This window comes from Rhinolophus ferrumequinum, chromosome 6 (genome assembly GCF_004115265.2).
Source record: "Rhinolophus ferrumequinum isolate MPI-CBG mRhiFer1 chromosome 6, mRhiFer1_v1.p, whole genome shotgun sequence".
Lineage (NCBI taxonomy): Eukaryota > Metazoa > Chordata > Mammalia > Chiroptera > Rhinolophidae > Rhinolophus > Rhinolophus ferrumequinum.
This window is the reverse complement of record NC_046289.1, coordinates 76,295,974-76,322,318: the sequence shown is the minus strand read 5'-3', so window position 1 is coordinate 76,322,318 and position 26,345 is coordinate 76,295,974. Positions and strand designations below refer to the sequence as shown.

Here is a 26,345-nt window from a genome sequence, read left to right as displayed (position 1 = left end):
TTTCGATCAATATTTAATTTTCTGTAAACACTCAGCTGTTGCCTGTCTTTAGTCCACCCATCAGCGCCTCGTGAAGTGGAGACCCATACCTACCTAGCTTTACTTATTTATATCCTGGCTTGTTACCGAAAGGATTTAAGGCGGCGAGCGACACTGTAAGTCCCCTAACGATGTTACACAGTGAGAGTAATAAATACTGTTTTGATGAATCACCCCGAAGAAAACCCACGATGAGTGAGATGTTAACTAATGTCTTTTACCTAATTCTTAAAAATAAAACCTAATGCACCTAGCTAGAAGTCCTGGAAGCATACAGTTACGGTTTTTCCCTCAGCCTTGACACTGTCCCACCCGTTGTCAACGGTCCCTCGAATGCCCTACTCAAACTAGCCAAATTGTCGCCGCTCCGGTCCCGGCTGGACCGAGATCCCACCCCGCCCCTTCAGTCCCTCTCAGACCCAAATTTCCTGATTGGGAAGGGACCTGAAGAGCCTTTCTCCTATTTCCATTTTATTGGCTGGCACGACTGTCAGTATCTCTGCTTCCCGCCTTCCAGCCTAGCGGGTTTCTTGGACCCCTTGGTTTCTGCGACAAGCCGCTTACGTTTGCCTGAGCCGTGTTGCCGGGGACCGGCGACCTTTCACCCCCACCCTTCCCACGGGAGCGCCCCAGCCCCCGCCCCCGCCGCCGGCGCGCGCCCCCGCGCACGCGCTCAGCCCGCGCCTCCGCACGCGCACACACACGCCCCCCCGCCGCCCCCGGCATGCTGCCCCCCCCCCCCGCCCCCGCAGGCATCGGCTTCAGCGCTGGGAGGAGGTGGCGGCGGCGGCGGCGGCAGCGGCGGCGGCGGCGGCGCTGCTAGAGGCAGGGACCCGAGCGCAAAGTGTGTGGGAGTCTACGAACTCAACCCCTCACTACCCTCCCCTCGCAGCCATCCCCCTCCCTCCCCGCCAGGCCCCCCCACAAGCGGGAGAAATAATGAGCGAGACCGGGCAGCAGCAGCAGCGCCGAGCAGCCCAGGCAACAGCAGAACCGCTCCGGCAGCGGCGGCGGCGGCAGCACCAGCAGCGGGAGCGAGCGCAGCGCTAGCGCGGCGCGGGGACCGCCGCGCTCCTTCCCGGCTCCTGCCCTCCTCCGCAGCTCGCTCCTCTCTCCGCATCCACCTCCTTCCCCTCCTCCTTCTCATTCACTCTTTCCCTCACTCTCCCCTCCTCCTCGGCTTCTCCCCGCGCCCCGCCAGCCCTCGCGCTCTCCCACTCCCTCTGCCCGTCCTCCCCGCTCCCCTCCTCCCGCTCATTCACTCGCCCCTCTCCCTTCTCCACTCTCTCCCCCTCTCTCCTTTCTTCTCCTTCTTTCACCCTCCGTCTCTCACACCCCCTCCATTCCCCTGTCTCCTTTCTGACACTGCACTGCAGCTGCTCCTCAGCCCTGCCCCCTCCCCAGTGAGAACAAACCAGCAACACTGCTTTTTTTCTTAAAGAGATTTCTATTGATCCGATTAAAAAAAAAAAATCCTTGAAATCCCAAACGCAAAAAAAAAAAAAAAAAAGAAAAAGAAAAAAAAAAGCCAAAACAAAAGGGAGAACCTTCTCCCGGTAACAGCGGCAGGAACTGCAAACATGATGGCGGCAGCTCCCATCCAACAGAACGGGACCCACACTGGGGTTCCCATAGACCTGGACCCGCCGGACTCGCGGAAAAGGCCGCTGGAAGCCCCCCCTGAAGCCGGCAGCACCAAGAGGACCAATACGGGCGGTGGGTATCGCTTCCACCTCCCCGCTGGCCCCATCCCCCGCCGCCCGCCCCTGCCTCCCTCCCTCCCTCCCGCCGCTCTCCCTCCCTCCCGCGGCCCGGACACCTCTAGCCCGAACCCGGCGGCTCCCGCGACCCTGCCCCGCGCCCCCTCCCCTACACCTGCCCCGCACCTCGCCGTCCGGGACACATTTCCATTTCTGTGTTTATCATTCATCAAAATGGCGACTGGTTTTTCGGAATAGACCTATCTTTCCATTTAATCGGTCGGAAGCCTGACCATTTAAATATCCTAGACCTGGGCAAAAGGGTCCGTTAAAGGAGGAGGAGGATGACCCCCGAGTGAGGTGATGGCCGCCCGAAGATGCGCGCTGCATTTAACAGTCTGATTAAATAAATAAATAAATGGCACTTGGGTAGCGGATAGCAAATGATTGGGGCACCTGAGAGTTTTTCTCTCTCCATCCCCTTGCTTTGGGCCACAAGTAGTATGCAAAATCTTGATGAGTGCATGCTCTTACCGCACTTACATTGTCGGTGCAACTATCTCATTGATTTGTCTTCAGGGGTGTGCATAGAAGGGTGGGGGTGTCTGGTACTGTGACTTGTTAGTTAACATCCTGCGCTTCCTGGGAAGATGAGTTATAACGGGACCGGTATCGCTTCTTCATTTGCACTGGAGTCATCTTAACAATGCACCCAATGCATCGAGGCAGAGGTGAATTTATCTACAGCATGTACATTAGAGACGGGTGGGGGTCTTGCGAATGGCATACCCACAAAATTTGGAACGTTCATTCACACATGGAAACTGGATTTACCGGGGTGCCTCCTATTTAAGACAAGATCACTTTGACGGAAATTAAAGTTTATGGAGTTGGCTTTATTTTCTGAAACATTTCATTTCACTTTCTTGGTTCGTCCACCCCCTTTCCGTTTTAAATATTGTAGTTATTTTGGAGAAGGTACATTATCTGTTTGGTCACTTTTAAGTGTATTTGATTTAAATGACTCCTAAGCTTTTTAGTATTGGCAAAATTCTTCTTAAGGTCCTGTAATTAATGAGCTTAAACGAGATCATGGTAGACTAAGAAGTGCTAAAGAAATACACCAGGATTAGTTAGATTTGTCAGTTCAAATTACTTTGAATTATTTCCTGGCAGTTATTGAAGGCTTGGAATACACCCTACAGTTTGGGTGGATTATTTGGTAGGAGAATGATTGTTTTGCATACTTTATGCAGGATATAGGCAATGGGTAATTGTAGTCCTTATGTGTTTGCTAATGTCAAATAAATATAGCTCATCACTATTTACAGTCCTTTTATTTATTTTGCAATATGTTAAGTGAAGGTTTGTTATTTTATAAATATCTGAAGTTTTGTAAAGGGGTCAGTTCATTTCGTTTTACCATAGTAACCACAGATAGAATTGGAAGACTTCCATGTTTGGAATAACAACTGGAATTTAGTCGTCAGTTTCTACAGTACTGCAAAATAATAGAACATGTTTAGATTTTAATTCCAAGTTTGAAAGTATAAATCCTACAAAATGGGAAAAATTTTGTACACATTTATTTTTCAGTGTAACTGGCTTATTTTTTCTTTAAAAATTTTTTTTAACTCCTTATTTCCTTCAGTTAAATGCCCAATATTTCAATTGCTGTTTTTCTCTCTTGAGGGTGGAGAGGGGATACAAAGTTTAAAATTGTCATGTTAACGAAGCATATTTCTTTGCATTTTTTCAGAAGACGGCCAGTATTTTCTAAAGGTTCTCATACCTAGTTATGCTGCTGGATCTATAATTGGGAAGGGAGGACAGACAATTGTTCAGTTGCAAAAAGAAACTGGAGCCACCATCAAGCTGTCTAAGTCCAAAGATTTTTACCCAGGTAGGTGCATTGGTAAAGAGATTGTTTGATAAATCCCCAAGGAAAGAAAGAGAAGCTCTATGTGTGTGGTGTGCTACATTGAAAGAAATTCTTAATAGTGTAGTCTTTATTTTATTTACATATTTGCTGTATTAGAATATTTGTGGAAAATTTTAAAGACTATTTCCATTGTTGGTTATGTCTTTTTCTATAATCGATACACTGTGTCTGTGATTTAGATCAATTGCGAGATGAATCTTCTGAGTATTTCTAAATACTTTTTTCTAATTGGGGGGAAAAAACTCTAAAATTTAAAGATAGAAACCTTGACAGCTGGCAGCAGGAAATAGGGTTCTTCTGAAGTTTTCAGACATCATTGTAATGACAATTAGTCTAGAGTGAATTCAGAAGAGGGGGTAGGAAGCCTTCTTAAAGAATGGACCATTTACTTCTAAATCCATTATGTACCTCTTTCTGCTTCATTGCTTTGTTTGTTGGCCCTGGAGTGAAGTAAAGACGACAAGTGCTTCCTCTTTTGATTTTTAAAATATTGCGTTTTTTGTATAAGTGTGACAAGAAAATACATTATTATGTAAAAAGTAAAATAATGCTCCAAAATTTGTGTTACTTAAGAGCTGTATTTGATTAAAATATGTTAACAGTTTGTGTGGTACTGTAATCCATTAGAATATGGCAAGTTTCCTAGGTGGTATAATTTTTTTTTGTACTTTTCAGTGTGCTTTTTTTAATTTTAAGGGTTATACAGTTCTGCATGTTTATCTTTTTTCTTTTTTAAAAAATCATTTTGCTACTCAATGTATGGATTTTAGCTGTAATTGGAAAATCTACATAGTTGAATAGTGTATCTCCTGGATAAAACATTAACTGATTTGCTTTTACTTAGGTGAAGCTGCTGCCATTTTAAAATCTTTTTTCGATTATTTTATCTTAAGTTATAAAAATATTTATTTAGTTCTGAGGGGAACCGATACTGCATTTTTTTCCCAGTGAAAAAGAAAAGCTGGTTTGCTTTCAATGATCTAATTCAGTAAGAGTTCTTTAATACAGCAAAGACATCTGGCGTGAATGTAAGCAGAACATTTGGAGGATTTCTTTTTCATAGCCAATCACTGGGTGGTAGAAAATGGACCATTATGCTAGATAAGAAGGTTTTAGAATGGTTGAAACTGTCTTTTAGTTACATAAATTAAATGCAGTATATTTGGTAAACATTAAATTTATTAAACTACAATGTAAGTTATTTGATATGACGTCCTTCGAAAGTTTGTGTCCGGTGAGTGTAGTTTTGTAATGGCTTTCCTTGTCTCTGAAACTTTCCTTATGCATTAAGAAAGTTTGCTAACATATTCACATTGGTATGTTTAAAAGGTATATTATGATGAAAAAAATCAGTGCGGAATAGTGAAAACCCTTAGTACAAATAAAAGCACTCAAAAGAGCTTGATTGCAGAATTAATAACATGATAGTTCTAGGGAAAGACTGCAATGCTAAATTAAATTCACTGTCAGTAGATGAAAATGAAATAGCTTCTTTGCATTATACATGAGGTGGTATCAGATGTTCAGGGATGTTTCAGAAAATTGGTGTTTATCAAGGATATTCCAAATAGTAAATTAAATGCCTTTTCATTTGAATATAGTTTATTTTCAGTGGGTTGGAAAGGGTACATCAAGAATTAGATCTTTTGTTTTTAGTCCACTTAGTTGTGCATTTTTTCCTTATTACATAGAAATTGGTTATTTTATTTATAGTTCTGAGTCATGTTATTCATATAGAGCAAGAATATCTGTTGAAAAAAATGGAAAACTGGAATGCATTGAATAAAATTTTGTGTGTGTAGTGATGTAACCTGATCAAATGTGAGTTGAAATTTCTGGATAAAAGAAGGCTTATACTCTGCCTGTAACAGGTGGAAAACAATTACACACACTATGGAATCAATTTTAAGGATAAAGTAAAGCCTTGTAATTTATAAGAATATTTAATAGTTCTGAACGCTTTGTATTTGAATACAATTTTAAGTAGGTTATTACCTGTTTGGATACATACTTCTCTCTTCTTACAGACTAATTGTAATGATATTTCTGTTTACACTTGATCACAAGCCTGTGGAATCATCTAAGGTCCTGATATTCTTCAACACAACAGCCTCTCAGTGCCTTTCAACTTCTCTTACTCAGATATACTGATATACTTAAGGAATACTCACTTGCTCATCTCAGATGAACTAAATTTTAAGCCTGTGATTTATTAATATATTGCTGAGTTATGAGGACTTTCTTGTAGATTTATGCGATAATTTGGGAACCCATTTTAAGTGTTTCATATATGTATTTATGACTATTCTGTTAGAATGAATATACCTGACGTTTATTTCGTGAAGCATATTTCTGTTTCTCATTTAGTAAGACAGTATATTTGGGGAAAAGTATACTGTAGTTGTAACCTGGTTTTCTCAAAAAGTTTTGAAACAGATGTAATTATGTTCAGAAGGTTTAGTTAAAATACTGGTGTATCTGGAAAAAACTTTCTTTAGGATATATATACATATATATGTGTATATATGTATACGTATATATGTATGTACACATATATACATACATGGATACACATCTATTCTGCATATGCAGAATACAGACACACTTTGGGGATGTTTCAGTACATTTCAATGCAAATGATATGTGTTTTTAGTATAGCCAGTATAATCTCATATTTATCATATTTGTTTTCCTTTTTATTTATTTTCTTTTTGCTTAGGTTATATCTTTAAAATGTCTTAAGTAACCTTGCATTTCTGAGTAATTTTTTATATTGTTGAAATAAAAACAAGTTTTTCACATTAATTGGTATAAATTTAGAATTTGTAGAACTGTATATTGCATTTTTGTATTTCATTATGTCATATATTAAGTAAAATAATTCAGGAATTGTATGATGAGGATTGTAAAGCGCATTTTCCAATTACTGTAATCAGAAGAAAAGACCAATAGACTTCTTTTGCTGTGCTGTGTAATTCATTTATCTATTTAAAAAAATCTAAATCTCACAGAATACTAACTTACTACTGGTGGTTTATGGATATATCTTTTTTCCTAACTTGTTTAAAACAACTTAATTTGATATATTTGTATAGCCTTTTTATAATTAGGTTACCTAAAGTTGTTTCCTTGTAGTAAAAAAACAGCTTGCTCATTTTAGGCAATATATTACTATATTCATATTCAGAAGGGCAATAGTATTGTTTTCTTCTTTTAGTTGGCATCTGAAGATGTGTTTAGTTTTTGTTAATAGATTGATTTTTAGTGTTAAAATTGTTTAATGAATGATTCAGGTATGTAATTAGAAAAACTGACTGGTTGGGACTAGTAAAGCATGTACAAAATATTTTCATGTATGCCTTAGATTTTAGAACACTTCATAGTATACCTATTTTTTCATTCCATCATATGACACTGGAGGTACTCATTATATCAAACAAACAGGAATCCTTCACTATAATCTTGACATATATTCCTGTGTATTTTACACTGTTTTCATATTTGTGGTTATAAAACTGAATCATATTTAATGTAAATTATTTTCTTTCATGGCCCTTACGTTAAAAATTTGAACTTATTTTTAGATTTATTATATATTGATTTTACCTCTGCCAACTTAGGTGATACTTTTTTAAAAACTCACCAACCATTTATACATTAAATTTTTAAAAATCATGAAAAAACAGAATGTAAGTGAATTCTTCTTTTAGTGATGGAAATACCACACACTGCCTTAATTCTGACATGGGGGAAATTCAGTGGCCAGTTTAACTTTAGGATTGGGATTGTATACAAATGATTTTTTTGGGGAATTCGTAAGTGTTAGTGAAGTTTAATATAGATCACCTCTTGTTTATATTGTTGAAGGAAGAGTATTATGATATTAGTAGTACAATGTGAATACTTTTGTTATAGCTTCTAAAAGTTCTAGTCTATACTCGTTGATCTTAGATTCAAAGCATCTTAGACATTTATTGGTATATATTTTAAAACAAAATGAGATAAACATAATTGTAGCAAGTAGAAAATTAAGTAGTCTAATTTGCACTACTGTTTAGTGTGATAGGATAGTTACCATTACACTGTGCTATACCTTTGGTTTCAGTATGATAGAGTTGCTGGCAGATAACGTGTTTGTCTTTAAATCTTAAGGTTGTAATATTTATATGTGTCATACTACCTATTGTTAGGGGTTACTTTATATTTTATCTGAAGGAGGAGCCATAATCTTTCATTTAGACATTAATACCTCTCTGAATATTATCTATATTTTTAATACTTTATTTCTCATTTTAAGCAATAGGAAATCAACATATGAAGCAATGTTACTTGCATAGCACAATCTATATTAAAATTGTACTTTCCGAGAGATCATTTTTATACTTAGCTCATACAAGCAAATGTCTTGTGGCATGGGATTTTTAGAAAGATTGAATTAGCATTAAAAATCTTAGCTATTCATTTTATTTCATTCTGATGTTATATCTTCTATCATGAATTTAGTAAGTTATGGAACATTAATTTACAGTGTCAGTGTTTTCATGAATTACATAGCACATTGTCCTTTTAAATTTGGTATTTGACGCTTCCTACATCTTGGAAAACTAGCTGATTTGAAATTGGTGACATTGTAAGGAAATACAATACATCTAGCAACATTGTCTTGCAAATATCACCTGCAAAGGATTTCAGAAATTTTTTCAAAATAGTAAACACAATTGGTGAAATAGTTCAATATTTATGCATTGAAGATGTTTCATGTAATATACAAAAGGAGAATAACGATATGTGTCTTGGAACCTATAAAGGAGTATATTAATGTCTGTCACTAAAAATGCGAGCAACAAACCACCAATCAAAAACTTGCCTGTTTTATAGTTCCTTTGTTTTGTTTTGTTCTGGCTTAAGGGAATTAATTTATTAAGCTCTTAAATGACACAAATAACATTTACCGAACACAATTATGTCACTTGTTAACTAAAATTCAGCATCTAATAAACATTTTTTTCTTTACGATGGAGTTTAGTCTTAGTTGTTTCCAGTTTAGTGGATCTGTGTTTTAAAGCACAACTTTTATGAGCAAGTACAGCTTTTCAAAATAAAATTGGGGGTACGAGGATGGGAGATTTGTGCTTGATTGCCATTTCATTTCCATCTTTGGATACAGCTCTAGCATAAAGTTAAACAACATCTGCAGAGAACTGACTGACAAACATCTCTCTGGGACTCATCATTGCAGCCTGCAGCAGGTGCATTCAGCTTTGCAGTCTTTTCCAAAAAGAGGTTAGTTTGTTCTAACATTTATCAGTAGGCCAGTGGGAGCAAGTGACTAGAGAGAAGAGGTTGGTTGTCACTTGTCCAGTGCTGGAATACTACAGGTAATTGGACTGGACTGGTGGGAACCGCAGCAGTGTGTGTCTCACATTGCACTGCAGCTGCTATGGAGCTTAATTAACCTGACCCTTAGAGACTAAAGTGTCATGGTATAAAATGCAACACATAAGAAATGAAGCAGTACTTTTCAATACTTCCGATGCTCGGGTTGGTGAAATTTCCATTTTTTCTACCTATTCTTTAAAGATAAGGCATCATCTTTTCCATTTTTTAATATGGCAATATTTGAAACTAAAATCCATAAATCTGATAGAATGTACATGAAAAGGAGATGGGGGCGGTGCTTTCGGCATAGGAACAAAACTGAAATAATGTTAAGTCAGAAGTGTTTAAAAATTTCCCTGTTCTGCAAGTATATCTTCAAGTCATAAGTGAGCAGAAATAAGTGGAAGTACACTGTAGCTTTTGAAAAATTATCTTAGTTTAACATTTGTTCATTCATTTTTAGAGGAGAAAAAAACCCGTATAAAGTGAATGTTGTGTGTTTTTAGCACGTTAGGGGCTTTGGTAAGCAAACTTGGCTGGGTGTTTTGAAGTGTTCCAACAAACAAGACAAGTATAGCATGTTAAAAATATTTTTAGGATGTTTCAACTTAATATAGGAGTGCTGTTGAAATGGTTCTTTACCACATTTTATTACAAGTAAATTAAAATTTGATTAATTAAATAAAAACTCTAAAAATCTTAGTCTGTCATTTATTCCTATTGTTTTAAATTTCTTAATCCATTTGAAATACTGATTTACAATATGCTTCCGTGAAATATATAGAAGTTTCTTGTGTGTTCTGATAGTATTCCTAATTAACATAGGTGTCTCATCATTGTGCTGTTTATTAATTGGCCCTTGAATGGAAAACAATTCCTAAGGTAAAAATGTCTTTAAATTAAATTTTACAAGGTGCTGTACTATTTTAAAATAATTCAGAATTTAAAACTATCATTTGGAATCTTTGTGAAGCAGCTTTATAGTTTGGGCTTACTATTAGTTTTACTAATTTGAACTTTTTGGTATCCGTTGAATGTAACTTACCCAAGTGTCAATTACCCAAATGTAATTAAGTTTTGGAGTTTACACAGATTTTTGGTAATCTGTATACTTTTCCTAAGGAATTTTTACCAGTATTGTCAATAACTGGTTGATACTGAAGTTACTGTGTGTAAGAAAAGTCTTTTAAGTTTCATTTTAATTAGAGTGTGAATAGTTGATAATTTATTGGTAATTATGGGAAATAAGATTAAAATAATTATCTCTAGACATCAAGAGAATCATTCCACAATTTTAAACATATTTAATTTTTTTAATCAAGATTTTCCGTTTTTGACATCATGGACTATTATTTTCTTCTCAATTCTCATCAATATAAAAATGACTCTTTAAAATTTCACATATAGTATACTTCACGTTTAAAATTTTTGTTAAAGGGATACTGATTAAAACTAAACATTTTAATACAAAGTAGAAAAACAAATATTATGTACATTGACAGAGTTTTTGAGATACTTTTAGTATTTTATAAGTTTCAAACCACTACACGGATATCCTTTTCCACAACAGAACTTGATCATGAAAACACATAATATCTGCACTCCATCATTGATCTTTTGCTGCTTCCTGCAGGGCCTGTCATATAGCATCGTTGACAGGACCAGATGAAAAATGAAATCAGTATTTAGAGTTTTTTAACAGCAAAATGATTCAGGTAAGATTATTTGGTGTGGAAAATAAAACATTTTTTACCATTCTTAATCTAATTTTATCTAATAATTTCTATATAAAATTAATATTTTTTCTTATTTCAAGACTTGTTTTGTGTCTTACTGACATTCTGTATATTTGTAATTTCCAATGAATTTTACTCTGAAGTCAGTAGTTTTTAAATTTCAGACTGTAGTGTTTTGTAGTTTCCTTGTGAAACTGAGCATACTTTTGAAGTTTTGAGGAGTGACTTCTTTCTGTTTTAAAGATTTTTGAGAACATTCATGCATTGAAGACCCATAATTTCTTTGCAAGATAAATTTTAACAGTATGAACTTATTAATTAACATTCAAATTTTGCATTTCCTCTAGGATATAATAAATGCTGCCTCTCAGTTGATTCAATTTTTAAATATCATTCTTGTCCTAAAGAAGGAAATTGTCTTCATTAAATTGTTAATAATTTGCTGCTCTAGGAATTACATTGGTCAGTGACTCTAAGATCTAATGATTTGGGGAAAGGCCAGAATAAGAAAGAATTGGGAAGTGCATTTCATTAGTACAAAATAATAGGGATTGTGGTATGTGTTTTTATGTTACTAAATATTTTAGAACTGTACCATTTCAACTTTCGTTATATTCATTCTTGAAATGTTTTTCAAGGAGTTATTTTTGGAAGCAAGTGAGCTCTGGGAGACTTAATTCACAAACTTATTCTTTGTATAACTCTTGTATTTTAATTTTTCTTAGACTACTTTGTGTCTTTTTTAAAAGGTCATGAAAGTAAGAAAAACAAACTTAGGTTTATTCTTCAGTGTGAAATCTGTCTGGAATCTTTTCTCTTGTTACTTATTACGTGTATTGATCAGATGCTTCCTATGAGCCCAGGTGTAGGCGGCTCCTTGGTCATCATGACTGAGAATTTTCTATACAGAGCACCTTTTCTTTGTAAAGGAATATGGGCATGTTTTGCTTTATCCTAAAAAGTTGTGGTTTTATTCCTGTTGTCTCCTTGAGTTTGTTTTAAAATTTTGATATGGCATCTCTGTCAAAGACTTAATGAGGACACTTAAGAGTAGTGAAGAGGCTTTCTATTTAAAGAGATTGGAAAATCAGAGAATTGTGGAACTACATGAAAGTAATGGAGCTTAGATATGGTCTCTTCCAGAATCTTCATTTTAACAGTTGAGAATGCCAAGATAGCAAGAGGTTAAGTAATGTATGGCAATAATAATCCTAACTTCTAAATGTGTTCTGAATTTGATACAATTGTAGTAGGTACTTCCTTCTCTTATGTTTCGCTCTACACTCCCCCCTTTCGCCCCCCCCCCCCTTTTGGAGATGACTAAGGAAATACATCTTCAATTCTTCTCCTGGTTTCAAAATGAATGTGCTCACCTCCTTTTTTAAAAAAACCAAGTTGAAAACACAATAGTTATTTTACAGTAATATTTTTTGTTGTCGATTTGCTATACTGAAGGGCCAAAGATAGGTGTTCTTTATCATTACCACACATTTAAATATATATATGATAAATTATATTGTCAGGAATATAGCCTGGTCATTTTATGTTTTTCTGTAATTGTACCATTTGAAACTGAAAAGGGCAATATTTTCATTATGATTTGATTTCTGCAGCTTTGTAACTTCATTTGCGTTTTGTTTTTTTTGTTTTTTTTGGCTTGCTTCCTTTGTTTCTTAGCTCAACTTTTTTATTTCTTTATTTTTGGTTAAACTGAGTATTGACCTTGATATATAAAAATTAATGTGTAGACTTGCTATGTCAATTTTTTAAAAGGATTTTTATGCCTTTTATAGAAATTTCCTTAAGTATTGCATATTTGGCTGGGTATTCATAATAGTTTTAAAAGAACACAATATTATGATTACAAAATAAGCATGAAGTTTATGTAAGGCAATCTAAGTACAAATGAATATGTATTATACAATAATTACTCATTTAAATACATCAATATTTCCTCTTTTTTGTCTATCCATTCCACTTCTCAGTTAACGTGAATTCTGATGTTGTTTGCATTTTTATAGGCTTTAGGACTACTTTCTAACATAAAAGTACTTAACATGATTTTGAAGATGTTTTTCCTTCACAGCTTTATATTAAAACAAAAATGTTTTGTAATAGTCTTTAACATCAGTTGAATAATTAAGTTCCATTGGTGTGAAGAAATTTATGTCATCCTTCATGCCTGCTGCTATATGTTCAACGTACTGTTCAGTACGTTGAACATAGGTGGTACTTGAAATGTAAATGTATGTATGTATGAGTGAGTGAATGAATAACCAATTTGAGGCTTCTTCTGTAATGGGCCTACGAAATTTATTATATTTCTACTTTGATGGTGTGTGTGTGTAAAATCGGTATTTTGGATAAGTGAACTAATGATTCAAAACTTCAAACAAACAAGAACTGGCCATAGAAGTGTTAGGACAAGTGTGGGCCAGGTATTAAGGAAGAGTGGAGTATAATAAGGGAATTTTGCTTTCTGTTTAGCATGTTGTCCTGTATGAAGAAAACTGAAAGCTAGTATTATGGAGAGTACTTCAAAGCCATCTCCAAAATGAAGATCACTTTTAAAATGTTCTGACTTAATCAGCATGAACTTAATTAATATTTATTGATTAGTAAAGTAATTAAAAGTACCTCCATTACAAGATTTTATAGTTATATCACATTATAGTTTACTTGCTGCCCCATAGCTACTTGTGCAGTAAGAACCAGTCTACTGATGACTTTTCTTGAGCTACCTTTAAAAAATCGAAGATCACTAACCACTAAATTAAAGTTACATTCTTTTAATATATTTTAATATCATCTTCCCATCCTGTAGTGGAGAAGTTAACATGTATACACACATGACTTTTAGAAACTTAGTTAATTCTCTTATTTACCAAGGGCAAAAAGTATACCAGCTAGGTAGTAGAGTGGAATTTATTTGCTTAGAGTTTGACTAGCTTGAATATCAAGGAGTTAGTATGTATTACTTTGTTTGAAATTAAAAGTTTAGGAAAGTTACTTAGTTTGGGCTACCTCAGTCTTTTTAATACTTTTTAAACAATTAAAATTTAGAGAAATGCATGAAATAAATGCTTTCTTATATTATTATATATGTTAATATATGTCTTTTATATTACTAAATACATCATTTGCTACAATAAACCAATGAACCATCTAAGATTTGAGAAATCAATCTCTTTAGTGTCATGCTTAGACCTCTACATTTTTATAAATTCTAATTTTAAAACTGATGGAGAATAGTGGGTTAAAATAACTCTATCATAGTTTCCCCTGGCCTTCCCTGTTACCATGGCTAGATTTTAACATCTTTATGAACGTTTATGTGCTATCTTTGGCATTAGAACTAGGTGTACAATGCTCTGAAGACCTTTTTCTCAAGCAATGGAGCAGTAAGAAACAACAAAGATGAATACCTGAATATAATAAAGTTTGATACTTGTATAATGATAGAATTGTGTCTAGAAGTTAAAACTACCTCTTTCAGTGGCTGGATCTTGAGAGAGTAGACTTCAAAGAAGACTTCAAAGAGACCTGACAGGGTTTTGAGGGTTGAATTTTAATTTGCTTAGTGGACAAGAGTGGAAGGGCCTTTGAAGCAGAGAGACAAAATGTATAGTCATGGAGATATGAAAAATTCCTTGTATATTCAGGGGTCTGAAAGTAGTTTAGTATTACTAGGATAAAAAGTGGATATTGCTGTGGGGAAGAGTGGGGATAGGGAGATACTATAGATATTTTTACAGGTAAGAGAAAATGTATTAAATATGAAAAAGAAAAAAGTTTGAAAAATATTCATCTTGTATACATTCATTAGCAAAAATTATTTTTAAAAAGTACATCCGTGTATCTTTTAGATGACTGACAGTGGTACTGTAATCAAAATATCTGTATCAATTTGTGTAAACGTAAAGAGTACTTTGGAGGAAGGATTTCCTTAGTTAGTTATTATAATAGCAGAACTGAATAGTAGATTGAGGAGTCTGGTGTTCTGCTTAGGCGATACAAGTAAAATTAAAGAGAAGACTAATTTGTTTGGAGAGAAAAAGACTAAGGGAAAGGTGAGGCGACTCTAGGAAAACAGCAAACAGATGTTAAGAAATATGAGAGCTGTCTTTTATTAAGCAATTATGTGCCAAGTGTAGAAGAAAAAAAGTGTGGGAACCTAGGAAGGACAAATGTCAGTGAAAAATGTTTTGCTGTATTCAGGAAAGCTCTGGAGATAGAAATCGGTTTCGACATTTGTTCACTTTTACATATTCTGTTGTCTATTCAGGTGCCTTCAAAGTTTAAGGACTTGCTGGTTTATTTTACTAGTTTGCTTTTGAGTCATAGCAGTTTAGAATCATGTGTCATAGAATTTTTTCGCATTTCTTTTATGAATATGTAGGTCTTTCTAGATCTCTTAGCATGTTTATCAGATATATTCATTTTCATTTTGATAAAGATTAGTGATTGGTACAATGTATGCACTTCTTTATGTGTGAATTGGGTACTGTTCAAGCACTTAAATTTTGGTATATGATAGAAATCTTGGTATGAGTTATGTCAATGAAAATGAAAATTGAAACTTAACCGTTCATTGTTGGTGTATTCTCTGTTATGTAATTATTTTGGAGTTTCAGTTGATTATTGAGATTCAGCTGGCATCTCCATCATTGATAAATATTTCATATAACAGTTTTAATACTCTAGTTATATAATATACTCTAATACTCTAATAATAATACTCAAATTCAGCTGAATTAAAAAAAAAACATTTAAAAGTATGGCACAGTTTTTCCATTTAGAAAATGAAATTAAAAATCTATCTAGCATTTTTGGCCCATTTATGAAATTATTGGCTAGTTATATAAAGAAACATTAAAAAATTGAGCAGCCGAAGTGACGTTAAGTACCAGATGGGAATATCAAATAAAAACATTCATTGTGTAATTTTTATTTAAGTGCTCATAATTCAGTAGCACCAGTTGTGTAACTCAAGGTTGAATTCAGTATAAAAAGGAAGCATAAGCAAAGTCTCATTGTCTTCATTAATATGCATATCATGGTATGATATGATGACTTGTTCTTAAAGGGATAAATTGTATAGGTAAGACAACTGCATACAGTTTTTGCAGAGCCAATGCAATTATCTTTGAGAAAAATTTTGAAGAGATTTTGGGGTTGTGAATTGTTTCAAAGTAACATTTGTTTAAATTTAACATCTTTTACAAATTCTGCCTTTAAAATATTATCCTGTTTTTTTATTTACACATATCTTCTCAACTGAAAATTTCCAGACATGTTTTCTTTACAGTAACATTTAAAATGTATTCTTCCGAAGTGTATACCTATTCTGTTTAGGAAAAGTATGTTCCTATAAAAGCTTTCTCATATTTTTAGCTACGCTGATTTGACGTCTTGTTTAAAAAACTAGAATGACTCTGGATATGAAAACACAAACTGTGATAATAAGCTAGATATGCCATATGTGGCAGTTTAGGTTGGCATATATCTCAAATGGCATGTTTAATGTACTGTATTACTAAGATTAGTAATTTTACAGGGTAAGGCTGCTACTTTTAATATATAGTCTCTTGCTAGTGGGCTTAGAATGCTGACAGATCCTTTACTTTGTAAATCCCTGTTTTCAGCCCTTTTGAAAGTCTTTTTGTTGTTGAAATTATCTACATGGGATCTGTCCTATTAACTAACTTATGTCCTATTAACTAACTTATTCTCTGAAGTTTGTGAAAATTAATGAGAATTGTACAGATACATGGTAATAGATTATTATGAATGTGAATAATAAACATATATATTGTATTTTTATTAAGGAATAATGCTAATAGATTTGATATGGCCAAAAAGTGTTTAGTAAAATAAATAAGAATTGAAAATAGTATTTTTGTTTTGATTAAATGTACATATGTTGATAGGAAAAACTTTGAGGTTCTGTAGAGTCTAACCAGCTTTCTTGGACATGATGTCTTTTTCTTTGGTTCTTTAAAATGTTGCTTTTATCAAAGATTTTTCTGAAGGCTCTTCAAATAATTCAGCAGATTGCATTAAAAATAAATAGAAACTGCAATGTGACAGGGATAATTTAGGTAATTTAAAGGGATAAATACTACAGGTTTGGATTATGTACATTTTTAACTATTTAAAATATGTAGAACAAATATAATCCTGTTTGAGGAAATTTTTGAAGAAATTTGGGGTATGGGTAATGTTTCAAGTAACAGTTACCTAAATTCAGTATCTTTTAAAGAACCAGGCTCTGAATTTCTTTATGTGCGTGTTTAAACTGTATCACTGTTAATAGAATAATGGTCTTTTTAAAAGTCTAAAATCATATAACTAAAATTTACTTAAAGTAAGTAGTACTTGAAGATAGTTTATTAGTCACAGCTTAATTAGAACTTACATTTGTATAACTTATTTTAATTCTTAAAATATCAATATAGGAAGGGATTTTTATTTCTTTTTTACAGTTGAGGAAAATAAGGCCGTGAAAGCTAAAATGATTTGTGTTTTAGCAAGTTAATGACGAACCTGTTTGTTTACTGTTATTCTGTATCTCTCTGCATCAGACTAATAAATTGGAATTCAGAAATAGGGTATTCAAAATTTCGATAACACTTAATGGTCTGTCACTGGGAAATAGATATTTTTGATGGGTTGATAATTTTTTCCCTGTTCTATGAAAATCCTACAAATTTAAATTTTGCCAAGGAAAGCAAATCTATAATAATTAAGCAAAGTGTAGACATAAAAATAAGTTTTCTGACCAAATCTCTGTAAACATAGAACCTTGGTGTCTTGTATGTATTTTCCCATCTTCTATGTAATTTTCCATCTTCGTATTGATATTAGACCTCTAAGATAGTTTGAAATTTTGCCTTATCTATGAGATTAATTTATTTACATGAAATCATTCAATTATTCTTCAGTTAGCATTGTAAGATTTTGTCTTTCCCTTTCTAACTCATATATAAATACCACTCTAGAGATTTGTTAAATTACAGATTTGAGGTTCGAAAGGTCTGGTCTAATCACTATGATAGTATGTACTTTAATCAAAATTTTTATGAGGAAAATATGGTTTGGATATTACATAGTGACTTTTTAAGAAATTATTAAACCAATTCAGGACTTTGTAATGCCTTTTGGAGATGTGAGAAGGAATGCAAGATTCCTAGAGAACACGTGGTGTCAGACGGGAATTGAAACCTGAGCTCTGCCACCTGCTAGCTGTTTGATTTTAGTCAAATGATTGAATCTTCTTGGATCTCTAATTTTTTCATCTGTGTAATGGGGATATTAATCCCTCTCACGTAGTAATAAGTTGTTGGTCTAGGTACCACAAAAGGAAAAATGTAAAAACATGTCACATAATACCTGACATATAATAAGCATTTTATGACTGTCTGTTTTCATCTCATTCTTCCCATGTTTGTTGCATTTAATAATACTAAATTTACAGAAGAGATTTTAATGTAAAATAAACTACATTAATGTGGCCCTAAAAAGGAAAACACTGCTATAAGGATTCTTCTCAAATTTTTTTTCCTCCTGATTTTTATGAGAATGCAAGCAATGCAGAGAAAGGTAAAGCTAACCTCTCATCCCACCTCTTTAAGATAATTAATATAAATAATTTGGTGCGTATTCTTTTAGACTTTATAAATGCCTTTTTATGTAGGTTCATTTCATATTTTTAGTAGGTAATTACAAGTGGTATTTGTTGTTAGATATAGGAATGAATTATGAGCAAGTCACCTTGCTTGGTTAATGGGTTTCTAGAGCTTATAGATACTGTAAGGTGTCCTTCCAATCTGAACTATGTGGATATTTTTACTTGCATAGCCTAAAAGTGTGTTCTTTGATACCCGTGAAGATATGCAGAGCTTTGTTTGTTTCGTTTTTACTCATATAGTTGAGATGAAAACTAGTGACATGCATTTATAATATTGAATCATTTTGTAATCTCATGTTATGTATATAGGCTTATTTGTATTAAGAATCTTGAAAATTAACATGATTAATTAGTCCCGCCATTCTTTGTCCTTGTACATGCAAATATAAAACATTAAGAATATTGATCAGAGGTTTAATAGGAATAAATCAAGTAGCGTATAGAATATTTAATGCTTGCTTTCAGGATCTTTTTCAAGATACTAAGACTTCTGATAATCCTTTCCATATTAGTCAAAAACAAGATCATAGTATATTAAATGATGAAGCTAGATGTTTAATAATTTAGGTGATAATTCACAAAGCTTATTTTTCAGCTTTATTTTTCAGCTTAAATTTTTTTAAAAAATTGCTTCTGTGAAGGCCCTGAACATTTTAATTCACGTTTCTTCAGCTTCCATGAAAAATCCAAGAAATTCTAATGGTATGGTTTTACTAGGAGTATCTTTTAGGTGTTATGGTTTATTACTTTCTGCTCCTTAACATATTTTCCATGAGTCATTGCAAAAATTCTTGATGGCCATTATAGTAAATTTTTTTTTATGATATGTCTATATTTTGTTATAATCAATGTATAAACTTAATGCTGTATTCAAATGCCTTACATATTAAAGTATTAATAAATATTATTTATGTATTAAATATTTAAAATTCATTCAATGCCATAGCAAGAACAACTGTATACATGATTTTATTTTGTGTGAATGTGCCCTTGAGGACAATAGATGTAATTAATATCATACTGATTCTTGGCTGTTTTGTGGAAAATGTAAAATCTTAGTGAATACTGTCATGGTTATAGGTAAATTTGATGTTATGTTTAGAATGTTGCATGTATAAGAATATATATGCTACAGGAAAAAATAAAGTGAGAAACATCGCTAAAGGCCATTTAATTCCAGAATGACTAAATACTGTGGACCTAATCTTTAGAGCAATGGATTTATTCTTAGAGACTTACAACCTATAGAGATGATGAAAGTGTTTGAAGTCTGATTGGAATGAGTAGTATTGAAAATTGGTAGTTTATAGAAGAGGAATCTATATTAGTATAGGGTAAAGATGACTCAGGGTTATCACCTTTCATACTAGGGTACGGTGGGAAATAGAGAAATTGAGATAGGCTGTGAATGCTTTAAGTAATACCAACTGTCTTTTTACTTGTAACATTTTCACTTTTCTTCGGAACTAAGGCAGTAGACTACACAATATATAAGTTTAAATTTCAATTCCAAAACCTCCTGAATCATCTTGCTTGATGATCCTGTTTCACTGAGAAAATAAAAATAAAAGAAATTTTATGTTACCACCGCCAGATTTAGCCATCAGTACCTCTACGGTCTATATTTTCTCTTACTATTCTAATAAACTGCCCCTGCCCCTAGCAAAGGCCCATCTCTACTTTTATTCTAGATTCCATTCCCTCTAAGCTACTCAGACATCTTTGGGGAATTTGTACTTCTCTTTCTTAACATTATCAATTTTCCCCACTCTATTTTCCATCAGCCTGCAAAGATACTGTTATATCTCCATTATTTAAAAAAAAAAAAGGCGTTTTCTCTTTATGCTACTTCCTGTTCCAGTTACCATGCCAATAACAGTAAAATGCTTTAAACTAGTTTGTACTTGTGCTATCTCCAGTTCCTCTCCTCCTATTTTTGTTTTAAAGTCATTCCAACTGGGATTTAGACCCCATCCTTCCAGTGAAACTGCTCTTGTCAGGATCTGGTGACTTCAATGACAATTTAGTGCTCAGCTCTCAATTCTCATTTTTATATACCAATCAGCAACAGCTGACAGTTATCACTGCCTTCTCTGTGAAACATGTCATTTTGCTTTCAGCACACCTCTTCCCCACTGACTGCAGCCTCAAGTTTTCTTTGCTGGTTTCTTCTCATTTCCCAGAATTCAGTCCTTGGACCACTCTCTTCTTTTTCACTATACATGCTTACTCTCTTCCCTTAGTGATTCTATCCAGTATCATGGCTTTAAATAACCATCTGTTGTTCAGTGACTACCAAATGTTTATATCCATTCTGGACTTTTCACCTGAACTCCAGACTAATGATGCATTGGCTATTTGATATCACTTGTATGTCTAATAAGTATGTTAGAATTAAGTATGATTTTAAATGTTCTGATCTTTCTCTCAAATCCCCAAATCTACTTCTCCCACAGTCATCTCTTATCTTATTTGCAGTTTCATCCTTCCAGTTTCTAAGACCAAAAATCTGGAGGTTATTCTTATCTTTCTCTTTCCATCAAACTTCACATCTAATCTGTCATGTTTCTGATTATATTCAAGATATTTGCCTTAAATGAAAGCCACAAGAAAATATCAAAACCAAAAGTAAATATTGTAAAAACGCATTTTGCTCTGCTTAGCCAAGTAAAGCATTAAAGATGTGGTTGGCTGTGAATTCAGTGTTAAAACTCTGGAAAGTGGCAGAAAGTAGCCTGTCCTCGTTATTGGGTTGACCAGACTGAGCATCTAAATTATTAAGATTTCAAAAGATAAAGTAATAAGAAAGCTTATAGGAAAATCTGTAGGAAACAATCTGTACTCTAAGGACTATCAGTATCAGTACATCTATTAGTGTAGCATAAATATTTTTGCACCGTTGAGAATTGATTTTTAAAGAATAAATATGAAGCAGTAGGATATTTAGCAGTAAGAACATTCTGAATAATACCAGTTCATTGGATTGTATCAAAATGAAATCCATTTATCCTTGAGGACACAATTAGTTTAAAATGTAAACCATGTAAAGTGATATATACTAAATGTGAATGATAAATAAATACTGAACCATTTGGAATATTGTGCTGAATCAAAACTTCATTTTTTGAGGCTTACACCTTAAAGAAATTGCACATGTAGAAAAGAAAAGTTATTCCAGTGAGAATTGTTTTCCTATAAAATAGTTTGACATACTTTTATTATCACTTGTGAATTTTCTTTTCCTTCTTTCTTTCTTTCTTTCTTTCTTTCTTTCTTTCTTTCTTTCTTTCTTTCTTTCTTTCTTTCTTTCTTTCTTTTTCTTTCTTTCTCTCTCTCTCTCTCTCTCTCTCTCTCTCTCTCTCTCTCTTTCTTTCTTTCTTTCTTTCTTTCTTTCCCCCCCCCCATCTTCCGCTCCCCCCCCACCATTCCGCTTCAAGCCATTGTTTCTCAGTCTAGTTGTGTAGGACACAGCTCCCTGGCCCATGCTGGGATTATGAGCCTTGCGCTCCCCTCCACTGAGGCAGTTGGTCATTGGTCGGCCACTCACAGCAGCTCATGGCAGCTCTCACTGCCTGCTGGCCACTCACACTGGCCACTGGCCGCTCCTGGCAGCACATGGCAGCCCGTGGCAGCACACACCAGCGCATGGCAGCCCACAGCAGCTTAAGATGGCTGCCAGCCACTCACACTGGCTGCCAGCCGCTCATGGCAGCACACAGTAGCCCACAGCAGCCCATGGCAGCTCACACTGGTTGCCGGCCACTCACGCTGGCCACCGGTCGCTCACGGCAGCCCAGCTCCAGGGAGAGCCGTTGTTCACAATCTTAGCTGTAGAGGATGCCGCTCACTGGCCCATGTGGGAATCGAACCGGTGCAAGGCGCACTGAGCTCCAATCACCTGAGCCACCGGCCCGGCCCAATTTCCTCATTTTGTTGTCCATGACAAATTATTGTATTTGATGGACTTCATTTCTCTCTTTAAGTCAATTACTTTTTACCTCACTATTTTATTTTTCCTTTTCCTTCTGTACTCAGTTATTAAAGGAAATGGTATTATTTCACACGCAAGCAGAAAAAATAATTGTTTTTATAGAGCCAATATTATATTTTTAATTAAATAACTAATAAAAATTTTGACTTCTTTTTTAATCATACATTTTTATTGGTATATCTTACCGGCAAAAAATATTTGATCTCTAGAAATAATTTGCCAGAATAAGACAAAATAAATCTGTATACTTGTCAATATATAAATAATACAGTAGAGGGAGTTTGCTTAGTCGCTAAAATGAAATCTGTGGTTGGTTGTGTTTCCTGGATGACAGGGGCAGGAATATGTGTGTATGCATTTAATTTCATTTTCAAGTTTAACACTTAAATTTAATTCTAGCTCAAAATTTTAGCTTACAATTTTTGACTTTAAATGTTTTATTTTTGCATGCTTTTTAATTACATGTTTCTTTCTAAGATCATACCTTAGTATTAGTAGTGATCATTTATGTGAGACGTGGGTTTGCACATTATCCTTACATATTGTTTTAGAAATGTGTACGTTATACTATTTTTACACAGCTGCTAGAGATTTTTATACAGATTTATCTACCTCCAGAAACCAGTGTCTTTTTTTAAATCATATCCTATATGTAAAAAATTTCTTGGAATGAAGGTAATTTTCCCATATTTGACTTGTTTTTGAAGTTTATTTCACTGAAGTTTTATTTTTAGTGTTATGTGGTTGGGTTCAGCTTGCTCAAATTATGCTTTTAATTTTCATCCTTTTAAATAGCTTTACGATTTGTCTACGTAAACAATTAAAACATTTAAACTATGACTATATTTAATAAAAAAATATGAGTCTGAATTATAAATTTGGAATTTTAGCATACTTCCTGATTAGTAATTGTTCATGCTGTTTCTTTAAATTTGGTGTTAACTAAGTTAAATATCTCATTTTCCCAACACTTATTTATTTATCCATGTATTTACTAGCAAATAATTATTAAATATGGACTATATACTGGGCATTTTGCTATGTACAGAGGATGCAAAGATATTTAAGATCAAAGCTCTTCTCAGTGATAAGGAATGAAGCTGGAGAGTCAGACAAGGGCTAGATTATGGAGGGCCTTTTGGTCTGTCAAGTAATTTGGACTTTTCTTTATCTTAAATCAGACTGCACACAATATGTTAAAAGGATTTTGTAAATCTCCAGTTATTACATATTTAACCCTACATCAGTAACTCAAACTCCTAATTGGCAGTGGGTATTTACAATTTTCAGAGAATTATTTACTTAGAATTTACTTCGAAGATATTTCACAATATAGTTAAGCATTTTTAATAAAAAAAGCCATAATGTATGGAGTGGTTGGTTAACTTAAAAACTATGAAGTTATTCAAGTTTGTAACTATTTTTGTGGCTCTCTTTAAAGCTGGAACCCAAAGCTATTTGCTGTAAGATACAGTTTTGCGTTAAGACCCCATTACAGAGAAGGGTGTATGTGGAAACTAACAGAATTAAATGGTTTTAAATGAAGAATTCAATACAGTTCCAAAGTAGTAATGAATGTGTTACACTCCACACTAATCATATATCATTACTATTTTACTCTTTCCAATTTTATGATATCCACTTCTAATCTTGAAAGTCTTTAAAAATGTGTAATCTTTGTTTTCTTGAACTGTCAGTGTTTAAGTATGAATGTAAGATCTGATGTAGCTCAGACTCAAGTTTTTATCATCCACTTTATGTATTTTTGCTCTGTGGATGCTGAGCATCCCTAGATGAAAGACTAAACCTGGTTCAATTGATTTGTACTATTCAGTCCATAATATATTTCCAGTTGAGCCAGTTCTTGTTATTATCCTTTTGTTTATGTCTGTTTAGCTTTCTATCCTGGGCCTACTTTTCAAACTTTTTTCATCTAGTCATCATCACCTTTTAATTTTCTGGAGCATTCCATGTTGATAACCACTCTTTTCTTGGTACTTTTCTTCCTTTGATGTTGTTGACATTCTGTTTCTCTTACTGTATGTCTAACTAATTGCACCTTCTCAAACATTTTGATGGGTTTCTCTTTTTTTCAATTATCCCATAAATGTAGGAGTTACATTAGATTTTGTCCTTGTCCCTATAGATTCCTCTGACTTTAATTATTACCTTTGTTTCAGCGATACTATTCTTAAATCCATATGTTTATTTCAAACTGTTTTGAACTTTTATTCATGGGCATCTTATAGATACATTTCATGTATTTTTAAAACAAACCTGATTTAAACCTTACTTAAAATCTTTCTATAAACCTACCCTAAAAGTACAAGTTCCCTTACATGGTTTGCATGATTTTACTCCTCTTTCCAGAGATATTTAATTGTGTTTTTATATTAACCACTTCTTGAAAACACACACACGCGCACACACACACACACACACACACACACACACACACACACCTGTCCTATATATTATTAAGGTTTCAACTGACATCTTTCCTCTAGGAAGTCGTTTCTGACCATGTAAATCTAGTTAAGGTACCCTTTTGTGTTTGTGAAGCATTCTGTGCTTCTCATGCTTTATTATAATTGCAGATCTTGTCTACCATAATAGACGACTAGCTCTGTGACAATAAAGACCATGTCACCCTCATTTATAGAGTATCCCTAATACTAAACATAAAGCCTTCCTCATAGTAGGTGCACCATATACATCGGTTCAATATAGCAATAAATGAGTGGATGAAGAGCTCAGAATGTCAAAAACTATTTATTTTCATAATTTATAAACCTGCCTGCCTTGTTTTCTGTTTCAGTTATTGGTACCAGTGACTTTCAAGTTACTCCAAACTAGAAAAAAATAGTTATCTTTTAATCTTGTTCTCTTTATTCTTTTCTTCTCTCCATAGTTATTGCCAATTTTTCGCTCTTTTACCCATGAATTGTACCTTGAATTAGTCTTCCTTTTTTAATTCTTGTTGTTTTTCTCTGTCATTAGATACTGAACCTGCAAATGTGCTCAGTATAGACTGTACCAGGGTAGCAGAGAATCATATCTTGGCATATTTCATAACTTCCCATTCATCTTGAGTCATTAAAAAAACCCTCCAGCCTAGTATAATTTGAAATTTGAATCTCATATCTGATTTAAAGTTCTTCCTCTGCCGTGGCACTAATCAGGTTTCGGGCCCTGGGAACTTAAAGTTGGTATGGTCTGTTCTTTCTCATTCTATTTTTCTCTCTTTCGATTTCGGTAGGGACTTGGATTTGTTCTGAGGTACCTTTTCTTTCCCCCAATTCTGGTTCTAGCTATTTAGGTTTAAGGTCTGGATGGAAAGAAGAAATGGACAAAAATTTATTTTTACTTAATTAGGCTTATGATTATAATCCGTTGTGTTTTGCTGCGTCCGTGACTTACACTGACTGGCCATTAATGCCGCCTTCTACATGGCAGGTGTCCAAATGGTGGCTTTCTAGAATAATATGCTTTTTGAATCTGTGGAAGGTTCTACTGGGGTCTCCTGATGCACAGTTAACCTGCTGTGAGATATCCTTAGTGAACTCTCTTTCAGGCGCTTTGTAGTCTAGGCACTTGGGCATAGTCTGATATCTAATTACTCATCTAAGCCAGTAGAGGAAATATAGTCTCCTCTTGGGAGTACTGTCAGTATGTAGAGATCATTCTCTTATCTTGCAGTACCACAGGGAAGGAGTACTCATAAAAGAGAGACTGTCTGGCCTCAGTTGTTTCCAATTCTTGTTATTAGGTTGGTGCAAAAGTTATTACGGTTTAAAAGGTTAAAAATAATTGCAAAACCTGCAATTACTTTTGCACCAACCTAATAGTGAGTAGTATACTTACTTCC

The 26,345-nt window shown here is 34.2% G+C and overlaps 1 protein-coding gene across 5 annotated transcripts in view; it reads left to right on the top strand.

The window, feature by feature from the left end:
* Positions 1-1,310: 1,310 nt before the first annotated feature.
* NOVA1 (NOVA alternative splicing regulator 1) overlaps positions 1,311-26,345 on the top strand; it is a 141,111-nt gene continuing 116,076 nt past the window's right edge. Inside the window, exons 1-2 of one of the 5 annotated variants that reach the window (XM_033108643.1) lie at positions 1,311-1,755; positions 3,499-3,642. In XM_033108643.1, coding sequence (XP_032964534.1) covers positions 1,620-1,755; positions 3,499-3,642 — 280 coding nt within the window. In that variant the 5' untranslated portion in view covers positions 1,311-1,619. Of the gene's footprint in view, positions 1,756-2,317; positions 2,471-3,498; positions 3,643-26,345 lie in introns of those variants that run through there. The other 4 variants (XM_033108642.1, XM_033108648.1, XM_033108647.1 and 1 more) reach the window with 4 other exon arrangements.